Here is a 23,204-nt window from a genome sequence, read left to right as displayed (position 1 = left end):
CAGCAGATCTGCAAATATATCTACGTGTATGTGAGGCATGCCGTTCCTTTAAATGCTTTGGTAATTTCCTTATGATAGTGCATCGGATAACTCAAAGCAGCCATTTATAGTACAGAAGCTGCTCAGTTGAGCGAACGTACAATCGGGAACGGCATTACATTAGGGTATGAAATATAAGATAAGCGTAACATGTTTTTCTCAGAAATCAGACTCGAGAATAGTTTATTTGGCTTACATCCCTAGAAAAAAGCCAAAGGATGCAGCTACCTCCTTCTTTTTAAATTAAACATATTCTAGCGTTTTAGGTCTGGTAATATGCTTATGAGGCACCCTGTTCAGTTCTCACCTTCTGGGGTTCTTTAAGGTGCATCTAAACAGAAATACACGTGTTTTTCAATTTTTTTCCCATTGAATTCCACGACCTGGTTTGAACCCGTGAGCTCGAGTTTAGCAGCGCAACACCATATCCACTGTGCAGCTACTAATTAAGCTACTGCACCGCACTTTTTCTTTCTTTTTTTTACAGTCTCACATTTAAGGGCTACTTTCCCCACTATCATGTTCGCGTGTAGAAAAAAAGCCCGAAGATGTGTAAGGCTGGGCCGACTCACGGCGGAGGTGCAGTTCGCCATTTAGGTATAGTGTACTATATTAGGGGTAGTGGGCCATGGGAAGGCTCCGCAGTGAGGCAGTTTTCCAAGAAACATACAGGTGGCGCTGCTGCGCCTTTCACCTGGGCACTTCATGCGTGCATACGTGTCGGATGACTCCTCGTCCGGCTGGAAAAACGAAAAGAAGAGAGATAAAAAGGGGAAAGAAACCGAGTTGCTTTGTTTTCTTTTCTTGTTAATTTTTCTTGCAAGGACACAAGTTTAAAAAGTTTCATTGGTACATGCGAGTTCAAGCATGCGCTGGTGGCACGACTGGCTTATCGGAACCAGCACTGAAAGCATTCAGTGTACACATACGTTTAGTTCTGCAGAGCGCGCTTTATTTGCACATAAGGAAATGGGCCCCTATCCATGCTTTAAAGGTGGTTGGACAGCGAAGCTGTAAATGACAACTAGAACGATTACTCATTGCGATGTAGGTTGAAATTACACACGTGGCGACATTCATATTCATATGCATTTCACATATACATTCACATTCATATGCACTTTACCTAGTTATTACGTTTCGACGGCCTGCGACTTGGCTTGTGTCACTACTTCGTGCACCTGCAAAGAGTGAGCCAGAGAGAAGAGAAATTTGCCGTGCCTCTTATGCACGCTGATCTTCCATTATATGTGCGTTTCACAACACAAATTAGTTGCTAGGCAGGTTCTTCTTGCACGTACGAGAGCATAGTTATGTCACTCCCTGCTTCGTATACAACAGTCAAGCTGCTGTCCTCATGGCAGCTGACGCAACGATAATCGCTACTGGGAAATGCATGCGAGGAGCGCTATGTGCTTCGCATTGCATGTAGGCATAGGAGTGTCTTATCAATTACGCACATGTTCGGATGCTTGTTTTAAGTTTGTTCTTTATTGAAACGTATGCTGTTCTGTATGTTGTAATTCCAGAGAATGTATGAACTGTTCGCTTTCCTTTGGTAAGGGCCTGTAGCCTCTGCCTTACGGAGGTATGAGCCATAGATGATAGTTTTCTGTCGACGTTACGCCACGAAGAAATCGCGGGATCCTAGCCATAGACAACTTCACTGCAAAACAGGATGAAAAGAGTTATGCAGCACCTGTTTCGCTTCTTCCATGGTGTGTGAGAGTGGTTCTCATATTAACATGCGGCAAACATACGTCCGGCAGACAACGTCGCCTTGTGTACTTCTGGAGTTCATGAAGACAGTCTGTTCAATCATGACAGCGCGAGACTGACTGTTAAAAGAGGTGTGAGCATAAGGAGCACCACCATAGTTGGGAAATTTATGAGCAGCCCACTACTCTGTCAATTGCGACACGTTCCATGAATCAGACGGCATCTACTGCACTTCGATTGCTGGCCCATCCGTTTAAAGCTCATCAACTTGCAAGCAAGATTTCTTAGACGAGCCACACACTGCAGGTTCCGTGCACACCTTTTTTTTTGGAGCTCTTTCGTGTGCTGGCACCTTCGACAGGTACTTGGGAACATTGAATGGTCGGTGCTCCGTCCAGTGAAAGCAAGGTGAAAACGTGGTATCCGCACTGCCTTTCCATCAATGACGTGAACATAGTCTCGAAATACGTACTTTTCTTTGAACTGTAGCTCACACACAGCTCCAGGGGTTTATCAGCACGTTGAATCTTCCGATTCCAAACACAGCGCATTTCGTCGTCCTCGGGGGCATTAAACAACTTCGGTGCGTTCTTCACACCGCTATACCCACTTCTGCAACTGGGAACGAAGCAGTAGTTCTTCCGACGAGGCTTTGTCATGTCACCTCATTGGTCAGAGAAAAAACTGCACACAAAATAACAAATGCACACACAAAACACAGAGCAACACAAATATGTGGACGAGTGCAGGTGACGGCGAACACACGAGTGCGGCGGTGGCACGGCGGGCCCCAGGTGAAATAGGTGAAAGGCTCCATAGCACCGCCTCGCGGCTGCAAATATTTTCCGCATATTCTGCTTCACGCACGTGCATTGCCCGGGCCTCCCCCTCTGCCCACTACCTATACTCTACTACACTATAATTTAAGGGTCCACATACACAACTTTGCTGATCAACCCTCTTCACAGTGTGGAAGGACACGGAGTTTTCTTTTTTTGTTGTTGTTGTTAAGCATGGACTCGACAAAAAATTTCGCACAGCTTACAAAGATTAGCATGTATGTATAATAGCTGCCTAAAACTGTATTCGGCACCCGAGTGCTGACCGCAGTAAAAGAACCCATGCCAATTACCCTGTGTTCTGTTACACGAGGACGACGGAAACATGAATTGAATGTTGCACTGCAGTTTTTTTTTTATAAGAATGCTTCCCATAGATCTGACTACAGGGCGCCGGGTGGGGCTGATATGTGTGATTTGTTTGAAGCGGCAAGCAGGAAGCTTATGTTTTTTCCATCTGCGTTACGCAAGGCCTAGTGATGAAAAAATGTATGCACAAAAATACACACGAGAGATACACGCTGCTTGAAGAACAAGAAAAATATTTGTTCTCCAAAGGTAACCGTACAATAATGTGGTAGAATGAAACCCGACAGTGCGGCCGCAATGCACGCTCAGTCACCGAGTGACATTATTATTTAGAAAATTTATTTATTTAGGAACCTTACAGGCCCTGTCGGGCATTAAGTAAGGGGGCGATGTAACAATGAGCTGTTCAGTACAATGAAAACAACTCAAAAATAAATCTAACACAACTGTACAGTGACTGAACTAAAAAACAAAACAAAGCACAGAATGCTCAAGCATAACAAACAGCAAAATAAGAGGAAGGAGATTAAGGAAAAAGCACGCACAGGCGTTCATGAAATATTTTACGATCAGTTATCGAGACAATTTCATCGGGAAGACCATTCCAGTGGGATATGGCACGAGGTACAGAAGATAAATTGAAAGCACTAGTTTTACTGAAAATGCGCTTGAAGCTAAAATTATTATGTGGTCTTGAGGACGTACGGGCGGGGGTTTCGAGGGGCAATATGCATGGCTTATCAGAATTAACATATTTGTGAAATAGAGCAAACCAACCTTGTGATGGATGTTTAGGGGCTGTAAAGAAATATCGAGCTTGATCTGCATTATACTGGAGTTCCAATCAAAATCCCGAGTGATATATCGGGCAGCTCTAGTCTGGATGCATTCCAGCATGGTTATTAAATATCCTTGGTATGGCGACCATACAGCAGATGCGAATTCTAGTTGCGGGCATATGAACGTCAGGTATGCTAATTTACACATGTCAGCAGATGAATTTTGCAAGTTGCGCCTCAGAAAGCCAAGCGTTTTAGATGCAGTTGTGCAAATTGTAGTAATATGCGAAGACCAATAAAGTTTACTAGTGGGGTTTACACCAAGGTATTTGTAGGTAGTGGTACGTGACAGAGTCGTGTTATTTAAGGTGTATGTGAATATGGAGCTAGTGCGCTTGCATGAGAATGATATATTATTACATTTGGAAGGGGTAAGAGGCATTTTCCATATGTTACACCAGTTGGTAAAACTGTGAAGGTCATGCTGCAAGGTGGTAGGATGGTTAATGGAATTAATCGCTCGGTAAACGATGTAATCGTCGGCAAACAGTCGTATGCAAAAGGAAATGCTTGAAGGTAGATCGTTAATAGATATTTGGAAAAGCAGAGGCCCCAAGACACTCCCATGTGGTACACCAGACATGACCTCAGTAATAGAAGAAAGACAATCGTTAACAACAGTAAATTGGCGACAAAGCGATAAGAAGTTTCTAAGCCAAGAAAGGGTTAATGAATCGATACCTAGATGAGATATTTTAGAAATGAGCCAGCAATGGGCAACGCGATCGAATACCTTTGAGAAGTCCAGGAAAATGGTGTCTATTTGTTGACTGTTGTTCATACTGCTGTGTAGATCGGTGGTGAGCTCCAGTAACTTGTGTTTCACAAAATAGACCTTTCCTGAAGCCATGCTGTTTCTGAAAGAAAAAGTAATTTTTTTCCTAAGTGCGAGTAAATGTGCGAGGCGATTATGTGTTCAAGTAGTTTGCATGCCACAGATGTTAGCGATATTGAGTGATAGTTTTTAGGCCTATGGGTATCTCCGGTTTTAAAAATTAGGACATCCTTCGCAATCTTCCAGTCAACGGGCAAGACACCAGACTATAAGGACTGCTTGAAGATATGATACAGAATGACACTTGAAATAGATACTGCGTTTTTTAATAGCTTAGTGTTAATGTTGTCAGTACCACAGGCAGATGTTTTTTTAAGTTCGTTAGCGGGGCTAACAATGCCTTCAGTTGAGATATTTATGGGTGCCATATATGGGCAATCGTAATCCGGAACCACTGGAATATCGGAATGGTCTTCCCTTCTAAAAACAAGCAAAAATTTTTTAGATAGAGATGAACATTCCCCGTCTGAAAGAGGTTGTTATTTGTCGTCTAGCAGGGAGAGATCGGAACTGTGATTGGGTGTCAACGTTGGCTAAAATTTTTGCGGATTAGTCTTCAGGAGAGAAGGTAAGTCGTGAGTGAAGTACTTGTCTTTAGAAGTGCGTAAGGCTAAGTGTACTCACTAAGAAAAGTTTTGTACTTGCTCCATGAGAACTTGCTTGCACGGTTATAGCATTGCGGTACAGACATTTTTTAAATTTAATACGTAATGTTTGCAATTCTTTATTGAACCATGGTTTAGTCTTGTCGTTGGCTGCCGAAACGTAGGGAATATATTTGTCTGCAAGAGCGAGTAATTTGTCTTTGTAAAGTATACTGTTTTCGTTAACGGAACGTTGGAAAAAAGACAGCACCTTTGAGGCTTCAGAAATGCTGTTATTCCTTACATTCGAACGCAAACAGCAATTTAATAAATTTTAATAGTGAATTTTGAAGTCAAATATGATCAGAATAGCAAGTACCATTTGATTAGACTATCTATTTCTACTTCATTTCGCCTGCGGGCACATTGAAGGAGATAGCCAGACAAGCCACAGAGATTACTTTGGTAAAGACTTCCTGGTCTCCTAGATTGTGTCTGAGTACATAGGCAATATCTTGTCCCTAAAACTGTTGTTCATATTAACGTCCAATAATTGCCTTGACTCTTTTTCTCGCAAAGTCTATTGCTTCACCTGGGGCTGGTGCAGCTTTGAAAAGAAATGCGCTTGTTCCCGTCAGGAGTTCTCACTTTTTCAATCGGTGCATTTAGAATATTTTATAATCTTTTTGTTGCATATATGTCGTGGAAACATATGTCTATGTACCCTTAGATTCACGTAGTATATTGGTCATTTGCATCTCTTTGCGCTGCGCAGTTAATGAACCTAGTTTATTTCACTATAATGTTTTATTTGATCATTGTCCCTGATCAATATTCCACCAACAATAAACGCGCGTAAAATGACACGATATCAATAACGTTTTCTTACGTAGCTTCATGTTGCAGATAGGTGGCCTCTGCACAAAAATTACGTGTTACATTTAGAAAACAATGTTAAAAACAGCAGTTCACCTGGCCAAAGCTACAATTGGTATCGACCGACGAGCGTCACGGGTGCACCAATGCAAGTAAAACCATAAAAAATTTTACTGCACAGATTTGTTGCAAGAAAAACTGGGCATCCACCAGCGTCCGTGCAACGAACGTGCACTCACTAGCAGATGACGCACTACACAACGACAGCAAAATTGAAGACGTTGTGTTATATAACACATGCCTTAAATATATATATATACGTGGCAAAAATGTGTCGATCAAAATTTGCAGTAAAAATAAAGCAATATTGCTACGGAACAATATGTGCGATCACGAAAAGGCCAGCAGTGCGAAGACGACGACGACGATGAGAAGCTAGCGCGGGCTGTTGCCTCTTGGCCAAGCGCAGCGTATTTTCTTGTAAATGTACTTGTACATAGCTTTTCGTCTGCGCCTTCCTACATAACAATATTATAAGAACGTAAGCGCACAACTGGTCTCTGGGCCCGCAGTGAAATTACGTTGAATATGCTGTGAAGCGCCTCTCCACGCCTATCCAGTTCGCTCACAGCGCCCTGGCAAAGTTTTTCCACGTGTGGCGCCTCAGCAAGAGAGCGCCATTCGTTTCCGCTTGACCGTAATCTAGGGACAACAACACCGCCGAGCAGCGGTCATGCCGGCGTGAGAGCGCAGCATGTGGGCTAAACTAGCGGGTGTACATCTCTCTCATCTCTTGTTCACACCGCCTTGATTGCCTCTTTCACTGCTGCACATGTTTGGGCACATTTCCTGTGGTGTGTGCCTGTGCGTGTGTGTGTGCACATTTTATTTTAAGGATGATCTACACGCTTCTATATGCCTTTAAGAAGATCGGTGCGCTTGACGATTATTTTCATGGCTGCAGTGCGGCTTAGCCATGTAAGCAGACGCTGTAATCTAAACAATGCACTAAATGTGGTTTGCTCTCGCTATCCTAATGGCAACCTTCTTCTTTTTGGAGACTTTAACTTACCAGACATTAATTGACGCAACACAGTGCCCACTCTAGTAAACCAAACCAAACCGAAGCGAGAGATTTTCTGGACGTTTGTCTCAACTTTAATCTAACACAACTCATATTAGAGCCAACGTGCGTCACCCAAGACACTGCAAACATTTTAGATTTAGTACTGGTCAACCGTCCAGACAGTTTCTTGTCCATCACCTTTCTTAAAGAAATTAGTGATCACAAGGTCATCCATGCTGCTTCTCGCTTTGCTCCAGCTCTGCAACAGAAGCGCAAGAAAGCTATACACCTATACGACGAAGGTAATTATGATGCAATATGTGAACATTTACAGAATTTTTTATCCCCCTTCCAAGATACGTTTCATAACCACAGCATTCATGAAACTTGGTTGATATTCAATCAAAAAATAAACAACTTAGTGAACCGGTTCATACCAAAAATCGCTTTTCAAACACATGAACAAAACCCATGGTTTAACAATTTGTTAAAAAGACTAGAAAACAAAAGGAAACGCATGTACCGTGCCGCAAAATGCAGGATGAACACGTGTGCATGGAAAAAATGCTACACTGCTGAACGTGCATACCTACATCAGCGATTCGTAAGGCAAAAGATGCATTCTTTGGTGATGAGCTTCGGAAACATTTATTCAATAACAAAAGAATTCTGGCAGGTGATAAACCCTCAAGAAAGGCACAGTGTAACCAGGCACGTACCCAGGATTTTTTTTCGGGGGGGGCCCACCACCTCCATCATCATCATCATCATCATCATTCATCATCCTGTTTTATGCCCACTGCAGGACGACGGCCTCTCCCTGCAATCTGTAATTACCCCTGTCCTGCGCCAACCGATTCCAACTAGCGCCCGCGAGTTTCCTCATTTCATCGCGCTACCTAGTGTTTTGTCGTCCCCGATTGCGTTTTCCTTCTCTTGGTACCCATTCTGTAACCCTAATGGTCCAACGGTTATCTAACCGGCTCATTACATGACCGGCCCAGCTACATTTTTTCTTCTTGATGTCAATTAGAATATCATCTATACCTGTTCGCTCTCTGATCCAAACCGCTCTCTTTCTCTCTCTTAACGTTATGCCTAGCAATCTTCGTTCGATCGCTGTTTGCGCTTTCCTTAACTTGCTCTCAAGTCTCTGCCCCATATGTCAGCACTGGCAAAATGCGCTGATTGCACACCTTACTTTTCAATAATAATGGTTAGCTTCCAGTCAGGAGCTGGCATTGTCTGCCGTATGCGATCCAACCTATTTTTATTCTTCTGTGAATTTCCTTCTCATGATCAGGGATCCCTGTGATTAATTGGCCTAGGTAAACGTACTCCTTCACAGTCTCTAGTGGCCGACTGGCGATCCTGATCTCTTGTTCCTTTGCCCGACTATTTGTCATTATCTTCATCTTCTGCATATTAATATTAATCCCCACTCTTACACTCTCTCTTTTAAGGTATCCAATCATTTGTTGTAACTCGTCTGCATTGTTGTTGAATAGAACAATGTCATCGACAAACCGAAGGTTGCTGAGCTATTTACCGTCGATCTTTACTCCTAAGCCTTCCCAGTTTAATAGCTTGAATTATTCTAACCACTGAGTGAATAGCTTTGGAGAAATTGTGTCTCCCTGTCTGACCCCTTTCTCTGTAGGTATGTCCCTGCTTTTCTTGTGTAGAATTAAGGTAGCTGTAGAACCTCTCTAGATATCCTTACGCGAAGGACGAGTCAGTAAGACGAGAAACTATTTACAGATTATATTTACAACAACGGTTGCAGCGCTGACCGGTTAGATTCACAGCGCGAGCACAGTTCGTTCTTCCTCCTCTTTTCTGGAGTGATGGCGCCCACGCGCCTCGTTCAAACAAACAAATACCACACGCATGTAGCAATAGTTTCCAAGCTTTTTACGTAAGCGTTCTGTACTCCTGGATTACGTAGTGCCTCTATGACTGCTGGTATCTCTACTGAATCAAATGCCTTTTCGTAATCTATCTAAACCACATAGAGAGGCTTATTGTACTCTGCGGATTTCGCGATAACCTGATTGATGACATGGATGTCATCCATTGTAATGTATCTCTTCCTGAAGTCAGCCTGTTCACTTGGTTGACAAAATCCAGTGTTGCCCTTATTCTATTGGAGATTATTTTGGTAAATATTTTATATAATACTGGGAGCAAGCTAATGGTCCTATAATTTTTCAATTCTTTAACGTCTCCTTTTTTGTGGATTAGTATGATGTCTGCATTCTTCCAGTTTTCTGGGACCCTTGCAGTCGATAGACACTTCGTATAAAGAGCCGCCAGTTTTCCAAGCATTATGTCTCCTCCATCTTTGATTAAATCGACTTTTATTCCACCTTCTCCTCCCGCTCTTCATAGTTTCATGTCTTGCAGGGCCCTTCTGACCTCATCGCTAGTTATAGGAGAGTTTCTGTATCCTGTTCATTACTGTTTCTAAGTGAGGTATCGTCACTCCTCTGGGTACTGTATACAGGTCAGCTTAGAATTTTTTCGCTGCTTTTACTATATCTTCGAGATTATGATGATATTATCCTTCTTATCTTTTAGTGCATACATCAAGGTTTGTCCTATGCCAGGTTTCTTTTTTACTGATTTCAGGCTGCGTTTATTTTTTACGGCTTCTTCAGTCTTTCTCATATTATAGCTTCAAATATCAGTTAGTTTTGCCTTGTTGATCAGTTTTGACAGTTCCGCGAATTGCGTAACGCTGTGCGGCCGCCAGTCCCATACAACCGCGTAGAACGCAGGACACTGCGATTCTAGACGTACTGCGCCCACCGCAAAAGGTTAGAAAAACACCCACATAAGCACAGCAGAGAAGTGTCTACGTGAGGCGGTTCGACCGATAACTGAAGAAGCATCATTCAATACAAGTAATTGTTCTCCACTTCCGGCGGCGTTTTCTCTACTTCCTTTTTAAATAAAAAGATGTTGGTCCATAAATATTCTCATAAACAACGGCTAACTTTTTTATTGTTCGCTTTTCCTTGCAATTTGGTTGTTGCCTTGGCTCTCTCCCTTAGTAGATTGCTTAATTTCTCAACTCCTTGCGATTTTTGTTTCCAGTTGCCAATTTTGTACGAAAAGTGCTATACATTTAGGCAAAAACAGACGAGGTAACGGGCGACAGTCATCTTGCTTATGGGTTTAAGGGTTATTGCAGGGTTTCTTGATGGACGCTCTTTCGCATTATCTTATTTCCGACCTTATCTAACCCATATCACGTGTATATGGTTCCGGGCATCTGCCAGCGTCGCGGTGAGCCATAACTCAAGGAAATAATGAAGCAAAGAAACAAGTTAAACGCAATTGGCGTTTTCTCCGGCCGCAACTCGTTCCATGAGAGTACAGACCAGCTGAGTAACAGCCGCATCCCTCTCCTGGTCCCAGGATCAGCCTTAACAAAGAAGGTTGAACTAACAAAAGCAACAGCTATGCGCGTGATGGTTGAATAGATGGTGACAACTGAGCGCATCTCGAGTTAATCGCGCGGGTGCGGAATCTATGAGAAAACTGTCCTTCACATTACAAAAGATGCCGATACCTACCGCCATCTAAAAGGAGTGAAAAAGGCAGCATAATGCTGACTGATGATTAGCTGCCAAGTCTCAGCATTGATCTGGCGGCACTTTAGGAATGTTTGAGGAGTGGTGGCGTGGGTGGGAAGGGGGGGGGGGGTATGCCACTTGATTTCGGGGGGGGCCCGGGCCCCCCCGGGGCCCCCCCCTGGGTACGTGCCTGAGTGTAACACTTGCCAATGAAGGAGGGGAAACGGTCAATGATGTAGAGTGCGCGAACCTTTTTAATGCAGCTTTTGTCTCTGTATTTATAGAAGAGCCTACCTCATCCCCCTTTTCTTCGCATACTAATGCAACAAGTGTTATGCCAACCATTACATTTTCCCCAGATGGTATATCATCCTTAATTGACAATCTTAAACTCACATCGTCAGCCGGCGTGGATAACATTAATTCAAAACTGTTAAAGAATACCAAACATGTCACCGCGGTGTTCCTGTGTTTGCTATTCTCGCAGTCACTTTCAACTGGTGAAATACCATATGACTGGAAGGTGGGGAGGGTTGTCCCCATCCACAAAGCAGGTGACAGGAATTGCCCGCTTAATTATTGCCCCATTTCATTAACGAGTGTGCCATGTAAGCTCATGGAATACGTCATGTACACAGAAATCATGAAGTTTCTTAACTCGAACAAATAATTTCATTCTTCACAGCATGGGTTCTGCAAAGGCTTTTCCTGCGAAACACAACTGGTCATTTTCTTGCATGATCTTCACACGAACTTAGATTCTAACCTCCAAACAGACGCAATATTTCTAGATTTTGCAAAAGCGTTCAGCATGGTACCACACCAATGTCTACTACTAAAACTTTCTCTTGCAAACCTTCACCCCAACATTTTGCAGTGGATTGAAGCGTTCTTGACAAACCGATCTCAGTTCGTTACAGTTAACATCCGCGCATCTAACCACCTACCAGTGACTTCCGGTGTACCGCAAGGATCTGTTCTTAGACACCTACTGTTCTTAATGTACATCAATGACCTACCCCTGCACGTGTCTTGCAATGTTCGTTTGTTCGCAGACAACTGCATCATTTATCGAACAATTACTAACACATCTAATCAAGACTTATTTCAGGAGGACATTAACTGTTTATAGCAATGGTGCGACCGTCGGTTAAGGGAACTTAATCCTAAGAAATACAACTTGATGGCATTTTCTCATCGGCGCGACCCATTTCCTTACCAATACACAATAACATTCCCGTGTGTGCCGCGCAGTCTTACAAGTACCTAGGTGTTACTATATCTAACGGCTTATCCTGGCGCACACATGTTAGTAACATAATTTCATCTGCTAACAAATCACTGGGTTTTCTCGAAGCGTAATCTAAAACGTGCCCCCAAACCTGTTAAACTACTGGCCTACGAGTCAATAGTCCGACCGAAACTGGTATATGCATCCACCATATGGGATCCACACCAAACATAACTTATCAACGCACTCAAAGCCGTTCAAATCCGCCATATGGAATCCACACCAAACACATCTTATCAACGCACTCAAAACTGATCAAAACCATGCCGCAAAGTTCATCCATTCTAATTATTCATATGATGGGAGCACATCTTACTTCAAGAAAGAATTGAATTTACTTCCCCTTTGTACACGCCGGCGCACTGGAACCCTTTCACTTTTCCAAAAGTTTTATCACACCTCGCTTAATCAACCACCCTATCTCCTCCCTGCAGCCCGAACAACTCATCGTACACGGCACACTTTTCAAGTGGGCTGCCCTCGCACCCGCACTGTTACCTTTTCCACCTCATTCTTTTGCCATGCCGCTACAGATTGGAACAACCTACCCCACCAAATCGCCGCCATCATTTGTACGTTCATTGAGAGTGTCACTGCGCACTTTTCACAATGAAAATGACTTGTGTTAAGAGACTTATATGCTCGTGCAATTTTAGTTTGTATTATTTAGGTCTATGTATTTGCGCTGACGTATGTAACACTTTAGCTCATGTAGTTTTTTGTTGTTGTTTGCATGTTCAGTTATGTATTATGCAAATTATGTACTAATGTATTCCCACCCCTTGTTTAATACCCCTATCAAGGGGTCTTTAAGGTAATAAAATGAAAAATGAAATGTAAGTGATGTGAAACAGGTAATCGGAAACGACATCGTATGTGCCGATGGGAAAATCATCGCCACATACAATGCGTTTTAGCTAAAGTCATTTTTGCAGCTTCCTACAAAATGTTTGCTACAAATCCATGTTGTCTCTGTTGGTGACACCAGACTTCCATCGACATTGTGCAGAAATATACAAAATATATCGCCGCATAGCACAAATATGACATGCACGCATAAATTTACTAGTCTGTCCCCTACAATATAGAATAAAGGCAGCAGCATAAATGGCTTGGCAATATTTCAACAGGGGTCAAGACACAGATGTTGAAAGCATTAGTAATCATTTCTGCTTCAGCAATGCCGGCGTGACTTAAGACGCGGGTGTGTAACTTGATCGATCGGTGCAGTGGTGACGCAGGAATGAACTCCAGTCATGTTCAATGCGTCGTGCACATATTCAGTTTCTCGGCATGCGTGAAGTCCGGCCACTGCTAGCGCATGCCACAGAAGTGGTTTCCATTCTTGGGCAGCACACAAAAACGAAACACGAGAAAGAAGACAGGACAAGCACTGATCTAACAACTGAAAGCTTTTATTTGAATAAAAGGCTTATATACCCTGTAGTCATGAAATTCATGTGGAATACATGTAAAAACCGTCATATGCTCAGAGTGATCAATGATTGAGATTGCTTCGTTTGCCAGTTGTTTACTTACTTTGTTTGGCGCACTGCAGTAATCCATGTCTGTCGTCTGCTTTTATCGTACCATTTTGTTGTGACTCGGCAGAATTTCACTGGTGGCATCAATCCTTTCGTGTTTACATTGCTGTTGTGGCACTTAATAACACAACAATAATTTTCAGTCATCCAAAGAGGTGCTGTCGCAAACAAGAGACGTTTCGCCGCCGCGCGAGCTTAGTGCGAGCAGGACCTTGAAGGGAAGTGGCAGAAGTGTACACCCGTGGGAGGTGAAATCGTTCCGCCAGGGGAGAAACGAGCGCTGGCATCTAGGATGAAACATGGTTTGTGGACGTCTAATACACTCTAGACTGGGCCTGGCGGTTTGCATCCACAAAGACGCGGGACAGCGTGTGCTCACTGGGCTCACTCATAGACGCCTTGGCACATGGCACTTTCTTAATACTTTGTTATTGACAGTGTTTGAAAATGCTTCGATTGAGGGACATGGAGATCACAGCAGAATTAGCGGCCAAATGAAGACGCTGCCGAGGTTGATCCCACGAGCGCTGATGTTGCTCCGCTCCGACTTCAACTGGGGATGTACTGGCCCTTCTATGCCGCTACTGCGGCGCAAAAGAGGGCACCGGCCTATCGCTTGTGGGTTGTTTAGATTATGTTGAGGTTTCCGTGTTTAATCACACAGCTGCCAATAAGAAGCAGGCTACAGTGCTGCAGTACATTCAGCCAAATAAATAAATACTTTGAGTCTTCAAGTGAGTATTGACTGCACCACGATTGGGGCGCGATCGGGGATCGTTGTTCGGAGCGCGCATTTTTTTGGACTGGTCCGTGTACACGAGCAGCATCGATATGAAGTCCACATTTTTGGGCAACAGCGAAGGAGTCCCTAAAATGTGTCAGTTACACAATAAGACGTGCCACTCGACTCCAGAAGATGCCGCACGAAAAAATAAGCCTTGGTACATACCGTACTACATCACGATTCGCTAAACTAACATAAGCCTTCTGCAAGTAAATATAACTTTACTTGGTGCCGACAAGAATGACGAAACAACAACAAGCAACGATTGCTAACTAGCACTATGAGCTACTTCCACAGTGCACGCTGTTTCCCACATAGGCCTGGCAGTGCAGGCATGCTTGGCTCCGACAGAAAACTACGACGACATCACGAGCGTTCGCCGAGCGTTTATAAAGCTGTAAGGGTACACGGTGTGCAGTTACCAAATGACGGTGTTCTAGCGGCGACCGCACATAGTGACGATAGCAAAAAAGAAAAGAAAGAAAAAAACCACTTCACATTTCACTGAGTCGGCTCGCACAAGCACAGACATTGTTAGTTTCACTAGCTCAAGCATACATTTGCATCTTTGTCGAGATTATTCATATCAGTCAGTAACGACAAAAACAGAGAGGTAGACTACATATACCAATGCATACCTGTCACAAAGTGCTGCCATGGACGCCCTTGCGTACCTTGCTGCTTCACAGCCCTAATCCAGGCTTCAGGGCGCTGTCGATTGCATTTCACCGAGGGAAATCGGAAAAACCGCATTGTCCTGCTGGGATAGTCACGGGAGGTGCAGCCATAAGTGACACATGATATTGGCATCCCGCCATAATGTTCGAAAGACGTTCCGTGCACGCGGCAGCGAGAATGGCGAGGCTGACAAGTGAAAGGAAGAACTTTATTGGAGGTCCGGTGAGGACGCGAACTCGTCGCGCACCCGGCTAGTCCCCCATGGAGACCGGCAGTCCTAGCCCACTGGCCCAGTCGTGGGCACGCCGGACAGCCAGGATTTGTTTGTCTAGAGCGGGACTATGCAGAGACGAGTCCCACTCCTCCTTGCTGAAATTGGGGTGACCCGCACCCCTAGAGCATGTGAGCTAGAGTGGAGGTCTGCCCACAGGATGGGCAGGCGTCATTGCGATAAATGTCGGGGTAAACTTCGTGTGGAGCAGCCAGACAATGATATGTGCCGGTCTGTAAAAGTCTAAAAGAAACGGCTTGCACCCTATTCAACTGACCAGTGCAGCGCCTGCCACAGCCAGACTCGACTCACTCGGAGGAGAGAGTCCAGTCTGGTCGTGCGCCCCATGCGCCTGCCAAATCGCTTCGGTCCTCAGCCGCTAGGACTCTGTGCATGCATAGTTCGGCGTCGCAGAAGGTGGATTGCATGCGGCGCAACCAAACGCGCGCTTCGAACAACGATCCGTGATCTCGCCCTTGGTTCATTGATTGATTCGCAGAAGTCTCCGACCCATATTTTACGTGATCTTATATATATCGAATTCTAGCTCTGTCAAACTATTTTGCGATCACCACGCTGTTCGATATATCGAGGCTTGACTGTATATCTTTTTGCACTCCAGAAGATCTACAATTTACCTTGTATGCATATGATTGGCTGTGCTATAGGGGGATTGTAAACCAGTTCGGAATGGCAGTCGGATTAATTCAGATCTCATGAACAATTGATGCCAGCTCACAAACTGTCGTAGTCTCAGTGATCAGGGTTGTGGTGAAAGCGAAAAGAAAGGAAGGAAGAAAGAAAAAGAAAACATAAGGAACAAAGATGAATCCCAGCTGTGCAACGTCTAATGAAAACCGTACAGCACGGCGGAGCCAACGAGACTTGCCAAGTAAGGCAGTTCGTGAAGCAACTAGTGCTGCTTTACCAAGACAGCCAAACAACATAATGGCGGTTGTCAGAGGCATGTTTCAATGTACAGTCAACCACAAAAGTTTACGGGACTCAAGATCTGCCAAGAAGCTGAAGTCTCACGAAGCGTGGTCACACAGCCTCGAATTAAATGTTCCAGCTTGTAGTAGCCTTTGCCACCTACACAGTGATTCCTTAAATACAAAGTCTCATGCCTTAACAGTGCAAGAATTCGCATTTGAAGGGGTAACTGCATCCCGTAAACTTTTTCTGTTGACTGTACAACTATGTTGCCATACAGTACTATTGACGAGCCAGCAGGCATGATGAAATTGAATTGACCAGACTTGCAACTCAGAACGAAGACTCAACTTGGTGGCAGGAATAGTGTTCACTTGGAACCAAGAAGTTGTGGGGGGGGGGGGGGGGGGGGGAAATTGGCAAGAAGCTTGTCACAACACCGACCCCATGTAGGCGGGATCTGTAATCGCACATTGCACCACATACAAAGTCCACCTGGGCTACTCTGTGGCATATTATAGGAGGAGGCAGGGGTAGTGCCATGGTTATTAGAGTGGTGAAAACTAGAGGGGACAACACGGGCAGCGCGTTTTAGGCAAAACAAAAGGTTTCATTGCTATTGCAATTGTTCTGTAAAGGCTTTAAGCATCATAACGAAGAAATGAACACAGTCTGATGAGCCTAGTGGGACTTCCAGGAAACTTAATTTTACACTGTGGCATCTGCAGCAAACTTAATACAAATGTACACACTTTGTGTCCTGTTTTACACAGTGCTGCATGTGTTTAGTGAGGCATCATACATGGCAGAGTAGCAGAACAAAGGAGACGAAAGTGGGCTGCAGCTTGGAGAGTTTTGTGGGAAGCTGCCTGAGTGAACAGGTCAAGTTGTGTGCAACATGAGATTCCATGAAAAAGGAATGCAGCATGACAATGTGTCTTAGGGGGAGGGGGCTAGTGCTTTTCTTTTTTGCTGAGGGCTTTAAGCATGCTAGGAAGGACAAAAGGAAAGCTAAAAGCCTCGAAGGTTGTGCAACTCTGCTGGTGCATAATGACCTGACAAAGCTGTTGGCTTGGTATTCATGAAGCTCTGCCCTCTCATAGGTTTTGTGGTTTCATGAGAGTTTTTACATGAAAACGAACATGGTGAATGCAAGTTGAATGTTGTTATTTTGGCAAATGGACTCTGAAAGCATGTGATGAGCAAAATATGGACCAGTGGTCTTGTGGAATGACGTGGTTGAGTAATGGGATGCACTGTAGTAGAGTGGGTGGTGCTGGAATAGTTGTTCTTGGGCTTGCAGGTGTGCTGCTGGTGGGTCCTCCGGGCACTGGCAAGACCCTGTTGGCTCGAGCTGTAGCTGGTGAGGCGAATGTGCCCTTCTTCCATGCGGCGGGCCCTGAATTCGACGAAATCTTGGTTGGCCAGGGCGCACGGAGGGTCAGGGATCTATTCAGTGAGTCCACATGTTTGATGTATAAACAGTATTTTCTTTATTTTTCATAAAAATGGAGAAATGCCTGGAGAAAAGGCACAGGAGTGGCTTGAAACCCATGGTGACGTATTGTTGGCAACCTTGGTTTGACAGGTAACAGCTGTGTAGCATCTCATGCACCTGGGTGGTATAGAATGTACTGAAGAAGTAACACCAAGAGCAGCATCAGCATTCAAAATCTACAGTGTGTCTCTGTTAAGCTATCAATTTATCGATTGGTTTGGAAGCACAGAAAGCCATTCTGGCGTGGTGGTTGCATGTGTCGACCACCACGCCAGTTTTTTTCATAGCAACTAATTTCTATGCATGAAGGAGTTAATTCGCTATAAACCTTTCATGTTGCAATTTAAGATAATTTGGGTGATTCAGGACTTTATAATTGAGGAATCTAGTCTACTAGTATTCTCCACATTTCTGAACAAATCTTGATGGGTTGCCTGTGTTGGGTGCATCTTGTTAGCAACTTATGTAACAGCGCAAAAAAACAAGGAATGGACGACGATAGAGACAGAGTAAAAAGAGCACTGTTACAAAAGTTGTAATAAACCAACTAGCCCAGCAAGCAACCAATCTCATTAGCACCCTTTGCATCATGCTGTACAGGGACATGCATATTTCACTTAGCATGTTCGAAAAAAGATTTTGCACTTACCACTGCACTGTTCTTGTGAAGACTTAGCAGAAAGATTGCATTTTGGAGTCTGTGTCAATCAGTGTGCCACTTGCCACAGTTAATTACCTGGTTTTTAAGAAAAAATTGCTAACTTGCCTTCCTTTATGGGGATATGAGCTACTGCTGCAACGGCACGAGCATAAACTTTTGTTGCTGCCAGCCAGCAGCTGCAGAAGGTACTACATCCAAGGTGCTGTGATTCAAGGTGCTACAGTTTCAAGCAAGCCACATACAGTTAAAGGGGCCCTTAACCATGTTTTATCGAAGTAGAGAAAGGCATTTGAAGTGAAAATAGGCCCTTTCATAAATGCTTTGCCGCAAAAAGTACTTCAATGCATTCAGCAGAAGTGGAAGTTATTGGCAATAAAACACGGCCTCCGATGTGCTCCCATTCCTTCTTCAATGCCTTGCACTGCAAAGGCTATGGCGCAGTGGGGTGTGCCCACAACGCTCCACCTTCTAAATGTCGCCGTGGCGCGCAGTTCAAATTTCATTTTGGATTTTAACGTAGACGTCACGACTTCCGCCTTTGGTGCCTACGGCACGCTAAACATCAGCCAAATGTGGTTGTCCTCAGCGAGCCACATTGTGCTTAGCCAGTGGACTTGTGGCGGAAACCCGTGGTGGCTGCGTTATCTACGCTGTGTAACCAACCACAGCTTGATGTCAGCTCTTGACCAATAGCAGCTGTCTAAGGGAATTATGAAATAGTGTGTCTAAAAGAGAATGAGGACAGGATCTTTTGTTGAAAAGAAAGTGTTTGAGAGAAAGACGACTTTGTGATCCGCTTGCGAACTCCATGCACCGCATACAACAGCAAAACTTGGCTGAGAAGTTCACAGCAGCGTATGCTACCTGCGGAGTACGTTATTTCACCAAGCCTGAGGGGTGGTTCAGGGCTCCTTTAAACCTGGATGTAACGAAATTGAAGAAAGTCCGCAATATTTCATTATATACAGGTTTTGTTACATGCAGCAAAAACAAAACCAAAATGAGATATGGATTTCACTTCAGGCGAACTCACCTCTCAAACATTTATTCAGGAGAAAAAAACTGCTTGATTTTAGCTTGTTTCTTCCGCATGATCGATGATATTAAGCGGCGCTCCAAAGAAGCTAAATCATGCAATGCAGCTTCATCATCCTGTGCGCTGACGGAACGACGCAAGACATCCAACACGTCCATCACCTCTTTCGCGCCAGGCACGGCAAACAGTGGATCTGCCTCTGATGCACCTTCATCGTCACCATGATCTTGCATAATTTCAACAAGCGCTACATCTTACATCTACATCTTCAGTAAATATGGCGCCACTGTCAGCATACAATAATACGCCAAGTTCAGCATCATCAGGCACTGCACCATTCGCATGTAGTGCATCCTCCACTTCTGTACATCAGGTGGGCTTTCAGGTTCCTCTTCAACGTCGCAGGTTCCATCTTGAAAGACCTTTATTTGGGCCTTGGTGAAGCAATTTGAAACTGTCTGAGCTCCAACTTCCTGCCATGACCCAGCAAGCATCTCGATTGTTTGGTATATGTTTACGTTCGTCTGCTGTTCAAAATGGATGTCCAGAAGGATCTTATCTATTACCTGACGGCGGTGGCAGCATTTGAAGCTGTTGATGATTCTTTTGTCCAATGGCTGTATCAGGGATGTGCACTTGGGAGGAAAATATATCAACTCGATGTTGGACATCTGAAGGCCGTCGATGTGGTGCGTGGAGCAATTGTTAAGCAGCAAGCAGATTTGGCAGCCTCGTCGCTTGGTGTCTTTGTTGAACTTTTTCAACCAGTCAGAAAAGATCATCTGCAACATTCACGCTTTAGAATTGGCCACATATAACTGGCATTCGCTTCGATCCCTTGAAGCATCCAGGCTGGGCACTTTCCTGATAACTAATGGGATTTGTTTGTCACTGCCATCAGTGTTGACTTAAAGCAAAACCGTCATGCGGAGTTTGCTTTGCTTGCCATCGTGACGGTCTTCTCTTTTAAGCGCCAGTTTGTGATTTTGCAACGTCTGATAAAACAGAGCCGTCTCATCAGCATTTTAGACGTTATCCGCCTCGTAGCGGCTGAAAACGGCAGGCAGCTTCTCAGCAACCCACAATGCAGAAGCATCGCTGTCAGCAGAGGCAGACTCGCAGCTAATGTTTTTCCGGACCACTCTGTTTCGACTCCTAAATCCTTGCAACCAGCCATTGCTAGCTTTTAAGTCTTCATTAGCTATGATGCACGCAAAATCCTTCACTTTCTGCAGCAAGATTGGACCACTTATGGGCACGTATCGTGCCCGTGTTTCCAAAAACCACATAAACACGGCTTTGTCCATATCGGCCCAAGTCGACAACTTCGTCCTTTTTTTCATGAACTTGTGCCCGACTCCACTGCACTGCGAATGCTTTCTGTGACCAATGGATGCCAGCGGTGTACAGTCACAATCTTGAGTGAACACGGGAGCTCACGCCACAGAGTACTCGCAGAATACCCTGACGAGCAGCTAGCGCACTTTAGCAGTTTGTGAAGATAGCGGACACTCACCCTTGTCGTCTGCTACCCCCCACCATTGCACATAATCTGTACAAATGACGCAGCGTGTGGTCTCATGCGCATGCTCATTCATTATGGCCTGGCAATGGGCTCTCACAGACGATGCTCGAGTGAGGTCAAGGAATAGATCCACAAAGCCTACTAACTAGTATAGTGCGCTAGCCGCTTGCCAGAGCGTTCTGCATGTACCGTCTGGCACACGCTCCCGTTTTCACTGTCGTAAAGATTGTGACTGTACACCACTGTCATCCGTTGGTCACAGCAGCAGCTCTGCAGACTCGACTCTAGGCCGGGATCCCGGAAACGGCGACATACTAGTCGGCATGAGCAAGCATCAATCTCACCGATGTGCCCTGCTGGGGAGAGCCGCAGTAGTTATTGGTGAATGCCAGCTCTTTCTAGCCTCTAAAGGTTGTGAGCCAGACACATGCAGCCGCTGAAGTCGCTGCACCAAAGTGGCCACAGACATCTGTATCACCTGGGGGGGCTCGATCGTAGTCCGAGGCAGCAGTGCGAACAGTGTGCAAGTAACAGCAAACTACGGGCGACTCCGCTCATGCTGCGTACGCTCAATGCACTCAACAAACACTGAAGTAGTACAAGGGAGAGGAATTCTGCATGTGCATCGGCCACGTGGTACAATGTTTAACTCTGCTAGCAAAAGATCAGGTGACCACTCAGATGCTAAGTTCACGTGAACAAAGCTCACTTTCTTGAGTCGAACAAGTAATTCCAATTTGTGCGAGGCTAACTAGAGTGAAGAAAGCAAAGTGCGACACCTCAACGCCACAGTCCATGAGATTGTGTCCTTCCACGTGCGACAGGCAGCTTCTTAATGCCTTAGGCCTAATGAATCGCTACTCTGACAACAACTGGCATCCAAAAACAACACCTAAAATGGGCGTGAAACAGGCAGTAGCGAGGAGACATCAGCTCTGTGAGGTACTTGGTCCTACACCACTTGGTGCACACAGCATCCGAGTTGACGGTGGCCACCGTCCCAGACGGTGCCAGGCCACAATACCAGACAGAAAGTAGCAGCACCCGTGACCCGCGGCCACCCGGCTCCCACAGCCGCAACTACGAGAGTTAAGAAAGATAGAAGAGGCTATCTAAATAAGAAATTCGGACCGCGCACAAGGCTTCCATGCTCACTCGCTTTATGGTCGCCATTGCACCGCAGGTGCTAGGCCTCGCTTTCCCAGGTTGCAGACCACGTGGCTCTCGTACCGACGAACGTTCCCCAAAATACATGCGAAAGGCTTAGCATGTTGAAAAGGTCAAACACGCCATAGCCACCGTCGCCTTGCTCAAGAAAGCACGCTGCCGAGGCTAGCGATCAAAATCCACGCTAGGCCTACGCATCGGTTCAAACAAAGGTTGTCTCGAACTGAGCAAAACTGTCAAAGCTATCGTCCGATGCCCCAAGAGGTCCACATTGGGCAGCCAGATGTGGGGTCTCGCCCATGCCCTTGGGACAAAGGAACGACAACACAGTAGTGCAAACAATCAAAAGGGCATTTGTTGTACCTTTCATATACTAATGTCTGTTAGCCGAATTGCTATCCACAGAACATGCCAATGGGCGTGCGGCAAATCTAAGAAGTCTGACTCACCGCGACTGCATATTGAGCGAATATATTCGCCGATGCTGGACACCAATGCCTGGTCGTTCGCATGTGCGGTCATGCAAAGGTAGCACGTTCAAATGATTGTGTTCATCCATTATGGTGTCCTTCTCCTAGGCCTCGCGAGATGGTCTCGTAGAAGCATGGATTGGCGCATGCGCGGAACTTCCATGCTGCTCACCGGCCAAGAGCCAAAGAGGGAGATCCCACTCCTATTTGCGCCCCAGTAACCCTGCCGTTAGGTAGTGTTAGCAGCAGGCATGTATCCAAGGGGGGGCCCACATTCCTAAAGCGGCTACAAATGAATCTTGAGACTTGACAACTATTCGACAGTTAACATTTTGCTGCCTTTTTCATGCCTTTTGGATGGCGGTAGTTATCAGGATCTCCTGGGGTGTGAAGGCCAGTTTTCTCATCGATTCGGTGCCCGCGCATTTAACTCAAGGTGCGTTCAGTTGCCACCACGTATTGCAACGGTCACGTGCATCGCTCTTGCTTCGTTAGTTCAACCTTCTTTGCTAGGCTGATCCAGGGACCAGGAAAGGAATTCAGTTTGTAGTCAGCTGGTCTGTATGCTCATGGAACGAGTTGCGGCCGGAGAAAACACCAATTGCGTTTAACTTTTACTTTTGCTTCATTATTGCCTCGAGTGGCGGACCGCCGCGACG

The 23,204-nt window shown here is 45.1% G+C and overlaps 1 protein-coding gene across 4 annotated transcripts in view; it reads left to right on the top strand.

The window, feature by feature from the left end:
- Positions 1 to 23,204, top strand: part of YME1L (ATP-dependent zinc metalloprotease YME1L) — a 191,712-nt gene that overhangs the window by 98,719 nt on the left and 69,789 nt on the right. For all 4 annotated transcript variants that reach the window (XM_055071542.2, XM_050180072.3, XM_050180074.3 and 1 more), the window contains one exon: positions 17,492 to 17,644. In XM_055071542.2, coding sequence (XP_054927517.1) covers positions 17,492 to 17,644 — 153 coding nt within the window. The remainder of the gene's footprint in view (positions 1 to 17,491; positions 17,645 to 23,204) is intronic.

The sequence above is a fragment of the Dermacentor andersoni genome, chromosome 5 (genome assembly GCF_023375885.2).
Source record: "Dermacentor andersoni chromosome 5, qqDerAnde1_hic_scaffold, whole genome shotgun sequence".
NCBI classification, from domain to species: Eukaryota; Metazoa; Arthropoda; class Arachnida; order Ixodida; family Ixodidae; genus Dermacentor; species Dermacentor andersoni.
Note: the sequence above shows the minus strand (reverse complement) of the source record. Positions and strands in the feature narration are given on the sequence as shown.